Source organism: Papio anubis, chromosome 6 (genome assembly GCF_008728515.1).
Source record: "Papio anubis isolate 15944 chromosome 6, Panubis1.0, whole genome shotgun sequence".
Lineage (NCBI taxonomy): Eukaryota > Metazoa > Chordata > Mammalia > Primates > Cercopithecidae > Papio > Papio anubis.
Genome location: NC_044981.1, coordinates 78,170,198 through 78,189,013, shown reverse-complemented (window position 1 = coordinate 78,189,013; position 18,816 = coordinate 78,170,198). Strand labels below are relative to the sequence as shown.

General features: G+C 38.6%; 1 protein-coding gene across 9 annotated transcripts in view; it reads left to right on the top strand.

The window, feature by feature from the left end:
- UBE3D (ubiquitin protein ligase E3D) overlaps positions 1-18,816 on the top strand; it is a 187,105-nt gene that overhangs the window by 47,499 nt on the left and 120,790 nt on the right. For all 9 annotated transcript variants that reach the window (XM_031667272.1, XM_031667271.1, XM_021937544.2 and 6 more), the window contains 2 exons: positions 1,235-1,343; positions 4,653-4,816. In XM_031667272.1, coding sequence (XP_031523132.1) covers positions 1,235-1,343; positions 4,653-4,816 — 273 coding nt within the window. The remainder of the gene's footprint in view (positions 1-1,234; positions 1,344-4,652; positions 4,817-18,816) is intronic.

Genomic DNA, 18,816 nt, shown 5'->3' with positions numbered 1-18,816 from the left:
GTGTTCACTGTACTCAATGTGTAGTCTTTTATCTCTTACCTCTCCCCCCGCCTTTTCCCCAAGTCCTCAGTCCATTGTATTATTCTTATGCCTTTGCATCCTCATAACTTAGTTCCCACTTATGAAGGAGAACATACGATGTTTGGTTTTCCATTCCTGAGTTATTTCAATTAGAATAATAGTCTCCAATTACGTCCAGGATGCTGTGATTGCCATTATTTCGTTCCTTTTTGTGGCTAAGTAGTATTGCATGGTATATATTTGTAATTCCAAATTTAGGAAAAAGGAAGTACAATTGATGATATGGGAATTCATTTTTATTCATACCTTTCTTTATTTGGAAAAGGAAAGAGAAAGCCTTTTAGATAGTTGAACCAAACCACACATATAAAAGATTTGAGGATTTAAAAAAATGTTTTGCTCCATATAGTGCTGTAGACAAATGTGCTCTTATAAATCTTCTAATTCTGAAAGTTTTCTATGCTTATTTCTATGTGCCAGATATCTAGAATTTTATCACCTAGTCACCAATAAGTTTTTTGAATAGCTTCTGGTTTTAATTTGAATTATTTAAAATTTGAAACATAGGTCAGTTTCAAATGACTCCTGTGTTTTAAAAACATGGTACTTAGCCCCTAAATCTATTAGTGTTTTTATTTCTTTGACTCTTTTTAGTTTGCAAACAAGTTAACCATGATATGCCTTTATTCCTGTTTATTTGTTGATATCCTAAAATTATGGCAATCTGAGTATAGCCTTGAACTTTATCGTTATGTAAATACTTGGATTCTGTACCTCAGAGCTGACACTTTAGGGACACTTTCCATCCAAATGGAAGAAAATGTAGACAATACTGTCTGATGTTTGGAAGGAAATTTCTTGCCTCCTTTTGTAAGTTAGTTATTCTCTGTTTAATATGCTACAGCACAAATGGAGTATTGACTTGTTCTAACATGGTATTTTTTTATTCAGTAGGGGTGAATAGTTAGGTTTGGTGTGGAAAGTGTATTAAGGATTGGAGAATAGATTTGAAGAAGAATGGAGCAAAGCTGAATACATTAAACTATATTAAAATCCACATCAGTGTGGATTGTGAGGGAATGAGCAGTACATAGAAAAGTCTGGAATGTGGATGTCTCTGCCTTTTAGGTACCCTGTGGGTATTTTTTGCTTATCTTACCAGTTAGAGTTATTATGAGACACACGTTTTGAAAATTGATTTCTGTTCAAACAGGTCTCGGTTTGTCCAGAGCGTGATCACCCAGTGTCTGGTGCAGCTCTCCTCTGCTAGAAGTACTTTTAGATTCAGGATTCAAGGTCAGGACGACAAAGTGTATATCTTGGTAAGAAATTATTTTATCCAGCTTTTGTAGCCTAGGAATCCAAGGTCTCAGAATTCTTTAGTTTTTTCATTTTTTTTTTCTTAATTCTCAGGTGTGGAAAATAAGTGATTAAAAATGTTAATATCAGGCTGGGCATGGTGACTTATGCCTGTAATCCCAGCCCTTTGGGAAGCCAAGGTAGGGGGATCACTTGAGGTCAGTAGTTCGAGACCAGCCTGGCCAACATGGGGAAACCTCATCTCTACTAAAAATACAAAAATTAGCCTGGTGGATGGCCCATGCCTGTAGTCCCAGCTACTCAGGAAGCTGATGCAGGAGAATCGCTCGAAGTCGGGAGGTAGAGGTTGCAGTGAGCCAAGATGGTGCCACTGCACTTAAGCCTGGGTGACAGAGCAAGACTCCATCTTAAAAAAAAAAAAAAAAGTTAATATCAGTTTAATTCATAAATCAAACTCCCTTAATTTAATAGCAGATGATCAAGTGCCTCTATGTACTAGTTACTAGGGATACAGAGAAAATTCCTGATTCCTGCTATTTAGAAGCTCATACCACAAAATCAGGGTTTTTTTTTCTTTGTTTTGAGATGGAGTCTCGCTCTGTTCCCCAGGCTGGAGTATGGTGGCACGATCTTGGCTCACTGCAAGCTCAGCCTCCTGGGTTCACGCCATTCTCCTGCCTCAGCCTCCTGAGTAGCTGGGACTACAGGCACCCGTCACCACGCCCAGTTAATTTTTTTGTAGAGATGGGGTTTCACTGTGTTAGCCAGGATGGTCTCGATCTCCTGACCTCGTTATCCACCTGCCTCGGCCTCCCAAAGTGCTGGGATTACAGGCATGAGCCACTGCGCCTGGCCAAAATCAGATTTTTTACTCTCAGTTAGTAATGGCTTTTTTTTGGTCACTATAACACTATTCTGTCTCACCTTTTTTTTTTTTTTTTTTTTTTTCTATTTCGTACTCTTATGTTTAGAATATGTCCTATTGCTCCTGTTTGTTTTTTGTTTTTTTGAGATAAGGTCTTACTCTGTCACACAGGCTGGAGTGCAGTGGCAGGATTATGGCTCACCACAGCCTCGACTTCCCAGGCTAAAGTGATCCTCCCACCTCAGCCTTCTAAATAGCTGAGACTCCAGGCCTACTCCACCATTCCCAAACAATTTTTTAATTTTGGAGATGAGGTCTTGCTATGTTGCCCAGGCTGGTCTTGAACTCCTGGGCTGAGGTAATCCTCTCACTTTGGCCTCCCAAACTGTTGGGATTATAGTGGGATTACAGGCATGAGCCACCATACCTGGACTTCTTTTGTTGTTTTTAGTTGCTCTGATTCTGTGATATTTGAGAAATAGTGGCAATTTTTGAGGAAGAGGCTTTGTGGCTAACAATCATCCCAGCATGTACCACTAGAGCCTAATATTACACTGCCTCTATTAAAAATAGTGTCCTTCAGAAACAAATTTTGAGCATTTATCTGGATAACCAAGAATCATAGCCCAAATATCCTCTCTACTTCTACATCTATTTTATTCAACCAGTAAACATGTATGGAGCACTTCTTATATGAAAGACACTGTTCCAGGTGCTCAAGGTAGAGCCCAAATGCCTTTATGAAACTAAAAAGCTAATATGGAAACATAGTAACAAAAAAGAGGGAAGGGCCTGAAGTTGCTGTTAGGTGTGACTCTGTAGCTGGCCATCCCTTATGAGGACCCTATGTTCTTCTAATTGCAGATAATTTCTATGAAAACCTAAAATATTTTCTGACTGATTTTGATACTAAATATGCCTCACAGTTATCTGAAATCAGTTTTACTTTTTATTTTATTCTAAGATTTCAAATTGAAAATCAGGAGTAGGAACTTCTGAAACTTTCTAACATATATTTAGATTTTTCTTTTTTATAAAATATTCTTGAAACACAATCAGGGACCATGAAGAACATAAAATGTTCCTTTTCTTGCCTTGCTATATCATACTATTCAGGGGGCAATCAGTAATAACAGTCTGATATGTGTACTTCATTATTTTTATTCTTTCCATATACGACTATATATATGTACACTCACAGGTGTTTATCTATTTGTAAAAAAAAAAAAAAAAAAAACCAGTATCATATGATTAGTGTTTTTCTGCAACCTGCTTGCTTCACAGTATGTATCTTGAGGATTGTTTTTGTTAGTTTAAATGTAGGTCTGGCTCTTTAATGATTGGAATTTTGCTGTATGGCTGATAAGACTGAACTGCAATGAAAATAATCTTTGCCTGTATCTTTTAGTACTTCTTTATAAATGGATCTTTCTAATGTAATATAGTATTAGAATTTGTGTATTTGAAACTCAGGTAATTATCACCTTGCAAAAAAAGTTGTACTAATTTATCTTTTATAGTAGGCATTCTTGGTGTGCCACCCAGACCCCATACTGGGTTGATGCACCCATTCCCAGCTGCTGACAGTGTTGGCTAATAATGGCTCACAGCTGCCCCCTTCTCCAGAGACTTCCTTTTCAGATGACAGGGGTTGCCTTGCCCAGAAGTTACCTGTCCGCCACAATCCCATCTCCCTGACTTACCCCTTCTTGGTCAGCCCACTGCCAGTGATTTGATCCTGGGGCACAGAAAGCTAGGGACTCTTGTCTCAAAGTAGAACAAACTCTGTAGGTGGGATTCATGCTGTAGAACTCCCCCATGGATCAGGCCAAAACCAGACTCCAGATGATTCTATATCCTTAATTAGCTCTTTCCCCTTCCTTATCCCATTTCCTTCACTTTTCTCCTGTGAGTTCTCCCTCAGTGAATCACATGCATCCAAATCCCGAAACACTTTACCAGCAGTGTATTGGAATGCCCACTTCAAACCCCTTTTCTGAACTAGATGTTATCAATCCTTTTATATTTGCCAATCTGATCAATGAAAAATGGTGGCACAAAATTTCACATTTATTAGTTACATTAAGATTTGAATATATGTTTATGTATCTTTTATTTCTTCTGTTAATTCTGTTCATATTCTTTGCCTGTATTTCTCTCGGGCTGTTTTACCTCCTTACTGAAGCTCTGTATATTATAGATAATAACGTTGTTACTTATGCGTATTTTCTCTGAGTCAGTTGTCTTTTTTTTTTTTTAACTTTATGTCAATTGCTCTACCAAGTGTTATATTTTGAAAGGCCTACCTAGCTTTAAAATTATGTACATGATTCTCATATTTATTTTTTCTGGGATTTTCATAGTCTCTTTTTTGTTTTTGAAAAGTCATAAGATATGGATAAGGTGACAATATTCTTATACTTGGACTTTCTCTTCACATCTTTAGCTGTGGCTTTTAAATTCAGACAGTTTGGTGATTGAATCATTGAGAAATTCTAAATATATCAAAAAATTCCCATTGTTGGAAGACACATTGAAAGCAGATTCTAGTTCTGCCTGGAGTGCTATCAAGGTCCTCTACCAGCCATGCATCAAAAGCAGGAATGAAAAGTAAGTTGTGCATTTGTTTTCTCATCCACATTATGTTTTATCTTTTGTTGTCATGTTGGTGTTAAGAAATTAATGAATTAAATGCCACTATACCCCTTCCCTGCTTGAAGCTTCTAGGAGCCATACTGCTAAATATTATATGTTTAGAATAGGTTGAATTATTACAGATGATTCATGCTAATATGCAGAAAGCTTGCTTTTACCAAAAATTATTATTTTTTTCTTGTAATCTAAGCTGTCTGTACATATGGCTGCAGTACTAAATCCGACTTCAACAGTGATGAATGTTTACCAATAAGCACTTTCCAGGCATCAGGATACAATAATGAACAAAACACAGCCCCTACCTCTTAGCATTGTTGTTCTAATGGGGGAAGGCAGACCATAAACAAAACAGATTCTTATGTCTCTTACTATGTGTCAGGCACTCATCTAAGAACTCATAGGTCATTTAAGCCTAACAACAACCTGTGTGGTAGGTACTATTATCATCCCCACTTTAAAGATAAGCACACTAAGATACTGGTAGTAAATTACTCTAGTGAAAAATGAAACAAGGTAAGGTAGTTGGCGAGGGGTAGGATGGGAGTAGGATGTTGTCATTTTATATTGCAAAGTCAGGAAAGATTCCTTAGATAAAGTGATATTTAAGCAGATAACTTGAAGGAAGTGAAGTGCTGAGCCATATCTGATGGAAGATCATTCCCAGAAAAGGAAACAGCAGGTATTCTTATTGTAACAGAATCAAAGTTTGTACTTGTCCCGTACTCTCAGATGGGTTTGATCAAATTTGTCCTAAGGACGGAAGGATCTTAGTCTTTTTCTGGAAAGTAAATAAGACATTGAAAAAATTAATTACGTTTCTTATGCAAGTAGTACCAGTCATAAAAGATCCAAACACTAAGAGACATATGTAAGGTAAAATTATATCCCTCTCCAGAAGTAAAACGTTTGTTGTGTACTCTTCCACTTCTTTTTCCATTCATTTTGCACTTAAACGTGTATTTTTTTACACTTAAGCCCATGTCTTAGAGATTCTTTCCATGTCAGTGCTTGACATTTTATGAAATGGAGGTACTATAAATTACTTAGCCATTTTTCTTTTAATTGATATTTGGTTTATTACTTTTTTGCTGTTATAATTAGTGTTGTAATCTTGTATATTTGTTTTCTGATTATAAGTTTTCTATATTAGAGGAATTTCTAGAGGTACAATTGTTGAGTCAAAGGGTATGGACATTTAAAATTTTGAGAGGTAATATCAAATTATTTTGTAAAAAGGTATCATGAATTTATACTCCCACCTGAAGTTTTTATAAATGTCCATTACCCTAAATTCTCACTGAAATTTCCATTTAGATTTTTGCCTATCTGATGTGATTCTAAAGGAAACAGGTACTTGACACTATCCTTATATTTTATTGAGGCATGTTCAATGGATGCATCTCAGTTTTATGCTTTTGAGACTCTTTTTGAGGGCTTGGATTTTTTTTTTTTTTTTTTTTTTTTTTTTTTGGTGCCCTTATACGTAGTCAACTATTAAGCTCTACATTGATTATATTTTCTTTTGATGTGTGTGTGTGTGTGTGTGTGTGTGTGTGTGTGTGTGTATCTTTATACATTTAGGTTTATATAATCAAATTTATTAAAACCCTTTATATTCATCTTTTCTATTTATTGAAATGTGGACTTTTCTGACAGGTATGTTGAATCTTACATTATGATTATGTAAGTAATTTTCTTCTGTTTTGATTCTAGTTTTCACATTATATATTTTAAAGCTGTATTGTTAGAGAAATAAAAGCATGACAACTAATTGAGTATACTATCAATAGGAGATTTTGCTCTTCTTCAATTTAATGCTAGTTTTTGTTTCATTCTAATTTGCTGTGATGGTTAATAGTAAGTGTCAACTTGATTAGATTGAAGGATGCAAAGTATTGGTCCTAGGTGGGTCTGTGAGGGTGTTGCCAAAGGAGATTAACATTTGAGTCAGTGGGCTGGGGAAAGGCAGACCCACCCTTAATCTGGGTGGGCACCATCTAATCAGCTGCCAGCATGGCTGGAATATAAAGCAGGCAGAAAAACATGAAAAGACTAGACTGGCTTAGCCTCCCAGCCTACATCTTTCTCTAGTGCTAGATGCTTCTTGCCCTTGAACATTGGACTCCAAGTTCTTCAGCTTTGGGATTAGGACTGGCTTCCTTGCTCCTCAGCTTATAGATGGCCTATTGTGGGACCTTGAGATTGTGTGAGTTAATATGATCATATATGTGTGTGTGTGTGTGTATATATCTTCATATATATGAAGATTTATATATTTATATATGAAGAGATATATATATATGGCTTTTTATATATGAAGAATTAAATATATGTATAAAAAGATTTACAAATATATGTCTATATATTCTATTAGTTCCATCCCTCTAGAGAGCCCTGACTAATACGGATTTTGATACCAGGAGTGGTTCTAGAGGAACAGAATATTAAGGATAGAGTTCTTTCATTGGTTTTGAGGTTTCTGGAGTTGGCTGCTTAATATGATTACATCCAAAAATGCTAAGGTCTCTACTTCTGATAACATGGAGAACACTGATAGTCCTTGGCATGAACTGTTAACAGAGTTATGCACAGTAAATACATTTGACACTCCTGATTCACTGCTTATGAGAGGCAAGGAGTTTAGTGACTCTCTGCATAATGCCTTTGACTATATTAAGGAACATAATGAAGTTGGTTGGTTGCTCCTAAGTTCACTGGACAAAGTGATGAAAGAAAATGATGAACTCAGGGATTCTAACTCCCAGCTTCAGAAACAGATACGGAGCCTCAAATCTGCTAAGATTGCCTTGAGTGAGAATCTTATCTCCTGTAGAGAAAGAGTTGAAATTGTGGAAAATCAGACACAAGTTTATCATGTGAGTGACTGACCTGCAATGAAAAGTGTATGCACAGCCTCACCAGGTGTCTACTGTTAAAGTGAGGGGATTAATCGGGAAAAAATGGGACCCTGAAACTTGGAATGGGGATATGTGGGAGGACCCTGATGAAGCTGGGGATACTGAGCTTATAAACTCTAAGGAACCTTTCTTGCCAGAAGACACAGCTTCCCCATCCCCAGTAGTGGCAACATCCCCTTTCCAACCCATGCTGCCATCAGCATTTCCACCTTTGTCTGAGGAGATAAACCCTTTACTGCCTGAGGCAATAGCGATGGCCTCCCCAGAGGCAGTTTCCAAGCAAGATAATGTTGATTCTCCTCAGGAGCCACCCCCAAAACCTCTGTTTGCTTCTAGACCTATAACTAGACTAGAGTCTCGGTGGACCCCTAGAGGTGAGGTTGAGAGTAAGACCCATGAAGAGGTGTACTACAAGCGAAAAGAACTGCTTGAGTTTTCTAATGTATATAAACAGAAATCTGGAAAACAGGCATGGGAATGGATATTAAGGGTGTGGGATAATGGTGGAAGGAATATAGAGTTGGATTAGACTGAATTTATTGATTTGGGCCCACTAATTAGGGATTCTTCATTTAATATTGCAGCTTGGGGAGTTACAAAAGGTTCTAATAGTTTATTTGCTTGGTTAGCTGAAAGATGGATTAAAAATGGCCCACTGTGAGTGAGCTGGAAATGCCTGATCTCTCTTCGTTTAATGTAGAGGAAGGGATGGTGGAGTGGATTAGTCTCTTTAGACCTACTCATCCCAGCTGGGAGGGTCCAGAAGATATACCCTTGACCAATGCTTTGTGAAATAGATTTGTGAAGGCAGCACCTTCATCTTTGAAGAGCCCTGTAATTGCCCTTCTCTGTATGTCAGATCTAACAGTGGGAACTGCAGTCACTCAGCTACAAAATTTAAATACAATTGGAATAATTGGATCCCGAGGTGGCAGGGGCCAAGTGGTGGCACTCAGCTGTCAAAGGCAAGCTGGGCATAGCTACTGTGATGGACAGAAGAGGCAAAGCAGCAATCAGAATAATCTGACTCCTGTCGAACTCTGGCATTGGCTAATTACAATGTTCCTAGAAGTGATAGGAAGCCTACTGCATTCCTACTTAATTTATATAAGCAGAGAACTTCCAGACTAATTTGAATTATAAAAGCAGAGAATCATAGTCCCTTAATCAATTTCCAGACTTGAGCCAGTTCACATACCCAGAACCCCTTGAATGAAAGGGAGACCGGGTCCCCTTGAGGAAGGACCACTCTACACTACTGACAGTTTATGCTGTGAATCTTTCTCCCATCCTTCCCCAAGGAGACCTCCAGCCTTTTACCAGGCTAACTGTTCAATGGGCATAGGGAAATGATCAGACATTTCAGGGACTACTGGACACTGGCTCTGAGCTGACGCTGAGTCCAGGGGACCCAAAATGTCATTGTGGTCCTCCAGTTAAAATAGGGGCTTATGGAGGTCAGGTAATTGATGGAGTTTTAGCTCAGGTCTGACTTACAGTGGGTCCATTGTGTCCCTGGACTTATCCTGTGGTCATCTCCCCAGTGCCAGAATGCATGATTGACATAGACATACTTAACAACTGGTAGAACCCCCACATTGGCTCCCTGACTGTAGGTTGAGAGCCATAATGGTGGGAAAGGCCAAATGGAAACCATTAGAGCTGCCTCCACCTAGAAAAACAGTAAATCAAAACCAATATCGCATCCCTGGAGGGACTGCTGAAATTAGTGCCACCATCAAGGACTTGAAAGATGCAGGGGTGGTGATTCCTACCATATCCCTGTTCAACTCTCTTATTTGGCCTGTGCAGAAGACAGATGGCTCTTAGAGAATGAAAATGGATTATCGTAAGTGTAACAAAGTGGTGACTCCGATTGCAATTGCAGTACCAGATGTGGTTTCATTGCTTGAGCAAAGTAACACATCTCCTGGTACTTGGTATGCAGCCACTGATTTGGCAAATGCCTTTTTCTCCACTCCTGTCCGTAAGGCCCACCAGAAGCAATTTGTCTTCAGCGGACAAGGCCAGCAATATGCCTTTATTGTCCTACCTCAGGAGTATATCAACTTTGTGTCATAATCCTATTTGGAGAGACCCTGATCACTTCCCTTCTTCAAGATATAACACTGGTTTTTTATGTTGAGGACAGTATGATGATTGAATCCAGTGATCAAGAAGTAGCAAACACACTGGACTTATTGGTGAGAGATTTGCGTGCCAGAGGATGGGAAATAAATCCAACTAAAATTCAGGGACCTTCTACCTCAGTAAAATTTCCGGGGGTCCAGTGGTGTGGAGCCTGTTGAGATATTCTTTCTAAGGTGAAGGAAAAGTTGCTGCATTTGGCCCCTCCTACAACCAAGAAAGAGGCACAATGCCTGGTAGGCCTGGTACGATTTTGGAGGCAACACGTCCCTCATTTGGGTGTGTTACTCTGACCCATTTATCGAGTTACCCAAAAGGCTGTCAGTTTTGGGTGGAGTCCAGAACAGGAGAAGGCTCTGCAACAGGTCCAGGCTGCTGTGCAAGCTGCTCTGCCACTTGGGCCATATAACCCAGCAGATCCAATGGTGCTTGAGGTGTCATTGGCAGTTAGGGATGCTGTTGGAGCCTTTGGCAGGCCCCCATAAGGGAGTCTCTGCTGTTAGCAGAGGCATCAGGATTTTGGAGCAAGGCCCTGCATCTTCTGCAGATAACTGTTCTCCTTTTGAGAAACAGATCTTGGCCTGTTACTGGGCTTTGGTGAAAACTGGATATTTGACTATGAATCATCAAGTCACCATGTGACATGAACTGGGTACTTTCTGACCTGTCTAGCCATAAAGTGGTCCTGCACAGCAGCATTCCATCATCAAATGGAAGTGGTATATACATGATTGGGCTCGAGCAGGTCCTGAAGGCACAAGTAAGTTACATGAGGAAGTGGCTCAAATGCCCATGGTCTCCACTCCTGCCACCCTGCTGTCTCTTCCCCAGCCTACACCAGTGGCCTCGTGGGGAGTTCCCTATGATCAGTTGTCAGAGGAAGAGAAGACTAGGGCCTAGTTCACAAACGGTTCTCCACGATATGCGGACACCACCTGAAAGTGGACAGCTACAGCACTATAGCCCCTTTCTGGGACATCCTTGAATGATAGCAGTGAAGGGAACTCTTCCCAGTGGGCAGAACTTGGAGCAGTGAACCTTGGATGGAAGGAGAAATGGCCAGATGTGCAATTATATACTGATTCATTGTAGCCAATGGTTTGACATGGTCAGACATTTGGAAGAAGCATGATTGGAAAATTGTGACAAAGAAATTAGGGGATGAGGTATGTGGATGGACCTCTCTGAGTGATCAAAAACTGTGAAGACAGTTGTATCCCATGTGAGAGCTTACCAACAGGTGACCTCAGCAGAGGAAGATTTTAATAATCAAGTGGATAGGATGACTCATTCTTAGCCTCTTTCCCTAGCCACCCTGTCATTGCCCAATGGGTCCATGAATAAAGTGCCCATGGTGGCAGGGATAGATGTTATGCATGGGCTCAGCAACATGAACTTCCACTCACCAAGGCTGACCTGGCTATGGCCACTGCTGAGTGCCCAATTTGCCAGCAGCAGAGACCAACCCTGAGCCCTTGATATGGCGCCATTTTTGGGGGTGATCAGCCAGCTATTTGGTGGCATATTGATTATATTGGACCTCTTCCATCATGGAAAGGGCAGAGGTTTGTCCTCAGTGGAATACACACTTTGGATATGGATTTGCCTATCCTACACACAATGCTTCTGCAAGACTCCCATCCGAAGACTCACAGAATGCCTTATCCACCATCATGGTATTCCACACAGCACTGCCTCTGACCAAGGCACTCACTTTATGGCTAAAGAAGTGCAGCAGTGGGCTCATGCTCATTAGACTCACTGATCTTACTGTGTTCCCCATCATCCTGAAGCAGCTGGATAGAACAGTGGAATGGCCTTTTGAAGTCACAATTACAACAGCAAGTAGGTGACAATACTTTGCAGGGCTGGGGCAAAGTTCTCCAGAATGCCGTGTATGCTCTGAATCAGCATCCAGCATATGGCAGTGTTTCTCCCATAGCCAGGATTCATGGGTCCAGGAATCGAGGGGTGGAAGTGGAAGTGGCACCCATAGTGATCCACTAGCAAAATGTTTGCTTCCTCTTCCTGCAACATTACTTTCCGCTGGCCTAGAGGTCTTAGTTCCAGCAGGAGCAACGCTGCCACCAGGAGACAAAACAACGATTCCATTAAACTGGAAGTTAAGATTGCCACCTGGACACTTTGGGCTCCTCCTACCTTTAAGTCAACAGGCTAAGAAGGAAGTAACAGTGTTGCCTGCGGTGAGTGACCTGGACTATCAAGATGAAATCAGTCTACTGCTCCACAATGGAAGTAAGGAAGAGTATGCATGAAATACAGGAGATCCATTAGGGCATCTCTTAGTATTACCATGCCCTGCAATTAAGGTCAATGGGAAACTACAACAGCTCAATCCAGGCAGGACTACAAATGACCCAGACCCTTCAGGAATGAAGGTTTGGTTCACTCTACCAGGAAAAAAAAAACACAACCTGCTGAGGTGCTTGCTGAAGGCAAAAGGAATACAGGATGGGTAGTAGAAGAAGGTAGTCATCAATACCAGCTATGACCAGATGACCAGTTGCAGAAACAAGGAATGTAAGTGTCATGAGTATTTCCTTCTCCTTTTGTTAAAAACACATTTGTGCACTTGTACTAAGAAAATATCTTCATCATACTTCCTTTTTCCTTTATCATGTGACATAAAGTTTATTGACTTCATATGAGCTTTTAAGTATTGTTAACTTTATGGAATAGAGGGTTGGGGATTGGTGCATTTCCGGTTGTATGAAGGATAGTTGTATTACGTTAGGCATAATTATGACCTTCTTATTGTTTTTATTTGAAGATTATGTATGATCTCAGGAGATGTGTATGGGTACAAGTTAACAAGGGATCGACTTGTGATGATTAATACTAAGTATAAACTTGACTGGATGCAAAGTATTGATCCTGGGTGTGTCTGTGAGGGTGTTACCAAAGGAGATTAACATTTGAGTCAGTGGGCTGGGGAAAGGCAGACCCACCCTTAATCTGGGTGGGCACCGTCTGATCAGCTGCCAGCATGGCTGGAATATAAAGCAGGCAGAAAAAACATGAAAAGACTAGACTGGCTTTGCCTCCCAGCCTACGTCTTTCTCCTATGCTGGATGCTTCTTGCCCTTGAACATTGGACTCCAAGGTCTTCAGCTTTGGGATTTGGACTAGTTTCCTTGCTCCTCAGCTTACAGATGGCCTGTTGTGGCACCTTTTGATCATGTGAGTTAATACTCCTCAATAAACTCCCCTTTATATGTATTTATCTGTCTTATTAGTTCCATCCCTCTAGAGAACCTTACTAATACATTTGCCTGATGTTAATACTACTATATTTACTTTATAAAAAATTGTTGATTTGTTCTTTTTGTGTTTATTTTCACCTGTCTTGTGTCATTTAATCAAGTGTATATTGCATTAAGATATACCTTATGAACTGCGTATAGCTGGATAGTTTAAAACTCCAGTAGGAGAGTCCTTCTATTTTAATGGTGAATTTAATTATTCACATTTATTGTGATTTTGATGAATTTGGACATAGTTTGCTCTTTTAGATTGGTTGCCCTCTCTGTGTCATTTCTTTCCTCCAATGATTTGGAAGCAAAAAAGAACTTTTTTGTTTACTTCAAAATGATTATTCATGATTAACCTTAAAATTTTAATACACATTTAAATTTACTCTTTTTTTTAACTGTCAATATTTAGATTTAATTAGTATCCATACTCTTCACTGGAACAAGGAAAGACTTGGAGATTCATGTTTGTCTTTTTGCTCCCTCCTAACCTCCTCCCTTTCCTATGTTGAATCCTTTGTGATTCTGATGATATGATGGTTGTATTTCTTCTTAAAGAAATATTAAGCTGAAGCCCTCCTCCATTTGTCTACTGTCATGCATCATGACCATGAAAGTTTTGTATCTTTATTATAAATACTTCCTTAAAAAGGTATGGTATTATTTGATATGTTCTCTTTTTGTGATTTTTTTTACTCAGTATTCTTTGTTTGATTTTTTTAATGTGATGAAGTATACTCTTTAATACTTCTTTTAACCTTGGACTGTAGTCAATCTGTGAGTATCTGAAAATTTATTATACCTATTCTGTCTCTCCAAAAACCTGTAGGATTTTCTTTTTATCCTTGGCTTTCTAAGATTTTATACAGATATGTTTAAATGTGAGCATTCACTCAAAATTTTCTCTTATGTCATAATCTCTTTTTACAGATACAATCTCTGTGATAATAATATTTTTGCTTAAAGTCTTGTTGTTTCTCTATTAATGTTTTCCTTGGGTTTTGGCTCTTCTGTTTTTGAAAACAAAGATTGAGTTTGGTACCTGTCTTTCATGGTGGTGCATTTCCCAAATGTTTGATTATTTCACTAGAATTCCTGCCCTGAAATGTAAACTCCGCGTGAACCAGGACCATCTGTCTTGCTCAGCTAGATGAGTACTTATAAAAGTGCTCAAAGCATTCAATTAATGTTTGTGCAATGGTGCATGGTTTTCTGCTTATCTTTGTAATATTTGGTAATCATTATTTACCTATTGGTAACTGTAGGTTCTTGTTACCATAGCCTGCCTGTATGGATTAGTGAAAGATAACTCACAGGATATACTAGCATGCATGTACCAGTTTGTCTTTTGACAACTTTCAAGTATTAAGAAAAAGGAAGTGGTTTATTTTGCTGATTGTTATATTCATTATATGTAGAATCTTTACCTTTCCTTTCTTGAAGAGTATTATAAGAATCTGATGCACCTGCCTTATTACTTCACTCATTCTTAACAAATTCCTCTGACACTGGAAATATTGTGACTATAGTCTTATGTGTTCTCTTGTATTCAATTAGTAGATTTTTTAAAACTCCAACTGTCTTAGGGACAAGTTGACATCTAATAAATTAATTTGGTCACTTTAGTTTGCCTGTTGCTTATAACTACTTTTGTTGTATTTTTCCTCCTGCTATTGTTTGACGCTCTGCCCCCAAGGTATGAAGAGAAGTAGGTAAACATGCTGTGAGTTATTTACTTTGTCATTTAAGGACATTAGTGTCTTTTTGGGTGTGACTGAACAAGCTGTAGACTTCCTGGCATATTTTTGGCGCAGGGGGTGGTGTATTAACTATTTTAGTCCAATTGGCTAGAACTTTTTTCTAGTGGAAGTGTGGATTGCCAGATGGTAGTCTAAAAGAGGAAAATAGCAAATGTAACTATGGTTTTATTTCCTTGAGCATACACAAAAAAGTGGCATGTAGTATTTTTAGAGTGTTCCTTCTTTCTAGCAATAGACACACATCTCTGTCAACACTCAACACTTTGAAGTGTATTGTTTTTCATCCTCCCCTCCTGCCCACTCCAGCTAGAGTTTCACATCTTGGTGAGCGCCAGTGGTTTTTTTTTTTTTTTTTTTTAACTGCTCCACATTTTGTATTGGGGAAATAATTTATTTCATATATCACATTTTTTAGTTTACTTATCAGCATTTAGATGCTAAATATTAACTTTTTGGCTTTAGATTCTGTATTAACTTCTGTAGTTTAAGTCTGCCAATTCATCAGTCCACCTGTGGCCTCATATGCTCTAGACTGGGAGTAATTTAGCTTCACAGGAGACATTTGGCAATGTCTGGAGACATTTTTAGTTGTCACAACTTGGGGAACTACTGGCGTCTAGTAAATAGGGATGCTCTTAAGCATCCTTCAGTGCAAAGGAGAACTCCCACAACAAGGAATTTTTCAACCCCAAATGCCAATAGTGCCAAATTTGAGAAACCCTAATCAAGACATCTGAAATCAAACTTTGTCTGCCTTTTTCCCTCTGTGTGTTATATAGCCCACAATTTTCTTGAAATTGTGTTTAGGCCAGCAAATAAGAAAATCTTACTATCACATGAGCCAAAATGTCTTTTTCCTTATATTTTTTACTCTTTTTGAGACAAGGTCTCACTCTGTCACCCAGACTGGAGTGTAGTGGGTCAGTCTCAGCTCACTGTAGCCTCAACCTTCTGGGCTCAAGTGATCCTCCCACCTCAGCCTCCCAGGTAGCTGGGATTACAGGTACATGTCACCACACCTAGCTACTTTTTGTATATTTATATTTTGTAGAGGTGCGATTTTGCCATGTTGCACAGACTTATCTCGAGCTGCTGGGCTGAAGTGATTCACCCACCTCAACCTCCCAAAATTTTGGGATTACAGACATAAGCCACCGTACCCAGTGAGCCAAAGTTTCTATTAAATATAATCCACTTTAACTTTGTTAGGTTAAACAGAATAAGTGACAAAAAATATAAATGTTTATGTCACACCTCTCTTTTTTCTGTAAGGGAAATATGAAGAATAGATTTGTTTTTATTAAATATTGGTGAAGAATTTCATAGTTATCAAGCTCCTTGTTTTTGTATTTTTAGGAGAAAAAGACTTAGGAGAATGCAGTTAGTAGGGAGTAAAGAAGTGTTTTTTATTTAAGCTAAAATTGAATTCTCTTCACTTTGTAAGTTACATGAGCCCTAGTATTGGTATTGGTAGTGGTTCTTCCCCCTTTTTTCAAAGGATAAAATATCTAATTTAGGAATGTGGAAATTTGAGCTGAGAAGAACAATTCTACATTTGACTATTATTAATAACATTTTCTTACAAAATATATTGAGGAAAAAATGATGATGAAATGTTATTTTCAGCTTTAGTAAAATATAGAGACTAAACTATAAACTAGTTTGGTTTCTTTATTTTGCTACATATTGCTAAATATTATCTCTAAAATAGATGTGTTGTTTTAGCTTAAGATGGTTTTAAAAATATGTTATTTTTTCCAATGAAGTAAAAACAAATGTAACCACACCCATATATATTTTGTAGTCCTAGAATAGTATTAGTAGTTGTCTTTACTTGTAAAGTAGTATTTCCTTATCTTTTTTTCTTTATTTCAGCAGGAAAATTGAAACTCTAATTTTAAAAATTGTATTTAAAAACACATAACACATGCCATTTTAACCATTTTTAAGTGTATATTTCAGTAGCGTTAAGTATATTCTGTTGTTGTGAAACAGATCTCCAGAACAATTTTATCTTGCAAATCTGAAACTCCATACTCATTAAACCACAACCCTCTTTCCCACTCACCCCAGCCTCTGTTAACCACCATTCTACTTTCTACTTACATGAATTTGACTATATTATAGTTGACTAGAGCTGCCATAGCAAAATACTACAGACTAGATGCCTTAAACAACAGACATTTATTTATTTTTTCTGGAGGCTAAAAGTCTAATTTTAGAGGGTAAAATTCCAAGATCAAGGGTTGGTTTCTCGTGAGGGCTCTCTTCCTGGCTTGTAAATGACTGTTTTCTCTCTGTGTCCTCGCATGGCCTTTCCTCCTGTGCATGTCAAAGAAAGAGAGAGATCTCCTGTGTCTCTTCCTCTTCTGGTAAGGACAGCAGCCCTATCAGATTAGGGACCCATCTTTATGACCTCATTTAATCTTAATGACCTCCTATCTCCAAATACAGGGACATTGGGGTCCTATCTCCAAATATAGGAACATTGGGGTTAGGGCTTGAACTTACTAATTTGAAGGGACACAATTCAGTCCATAACATTGGGTACTTTTGTTTGTTTGTTTGTTTGTTCTTTGAAACAGAGTCTCACTCTGTCACTCAGGCTGGAGTGCAGTGGTGCTATCTCTGCTCACTGCAACCTCTGCCTCCCAAGTTCAAGTGATTCTCCTGCCTCAGCCTCCCAAGTAGCTGGGATTACAGGCGTGAGCCACCATGCCTGGCTAATTTTTGTATTTTTAGTAAAGTTGGGGTTTCACCATGTTGGCCAGGCTGGTCTCGAACTCCTGGCCTCAAGTGATACACCCACCTCAGCCTCCCAATGTACTGGGATTATAGGTGTGAGCCACCGTGCCCAGTCAACATTGACTACTTTTTGATATCTCTTGTAAGTAGAATCATAGTGTTTGTCTTCCTGTGACTAGTTTATTTCATTTAGCATGATGTCCTCAAGTTTCATTCACATGGTAGTATGTGACAGGATTTCCGTCCTTTTAAAGACCGAGTATCTTTCCATGGTATGTATATACTACATTTTGTTTATCTTTTCATCTGTCAGTGGACATTTCGGTTGCTTCTACCTCTTGGCTATTTTACATAGTGCTGCTATGAACATTGGCGTGCAAATGTCTTTTTGAGGCCCTGTTTGCAATTTTTTTTTCTTTTAATTAAAAAAAAAAAAAATAGAGACAGCATCTTACTATGTTGCCCAGGCTGGTCTTAAACCCCTGGTCTCAAGCGATCCTCAAGCCTTAGCCTTCCAAAGTGCTGAGATTTCGTGTGTGAGTCACCATGCTCAGTCTGAATTCTTTTGGATATATATCTGGAAGTGGGTTTGCTGGATTATATGATAGTTCTATTTTTAATTATTTAAGGAACCTTCACACTGTCTTTTATAGCAGTTGCAGCGTTTTATAATCCTAACAAAAGTGCAGAAGCAGTCCAGTTTCTCCACATCCTTGCTAGCGCTTGTTGTTCTCTTTTTTTAAGAGTAGCCATCGTAATGGATGCAAGGTGATATCATTGTGGTTTAATTCGCATATTTCTGATGATTAGTGATATTGAGCATCCTTTCATGTTTGTTGGTTATTTGCATATCACCTTTGGAGAAATCTCTGTTTAAGTCCTTTGCCCTTTTTAATCAAGTCCTTTTAATTTGTTATTGAGTTGTAGGAATGCTTTATATTCTGGATAATAATCCCTTATGAGATGCATGATTTGCAAATATGTTCTCTCATTCTGGAGGTTGCCTTTTCACTTTGTTCATTGTGTCTTTTGATGCACAAAGGTTTTTAAGTGTGAGATAGTCCCATTTCTCTATTTTTGCTTTTGTTGCCTGTGCTTTTAGTGTCATTTCC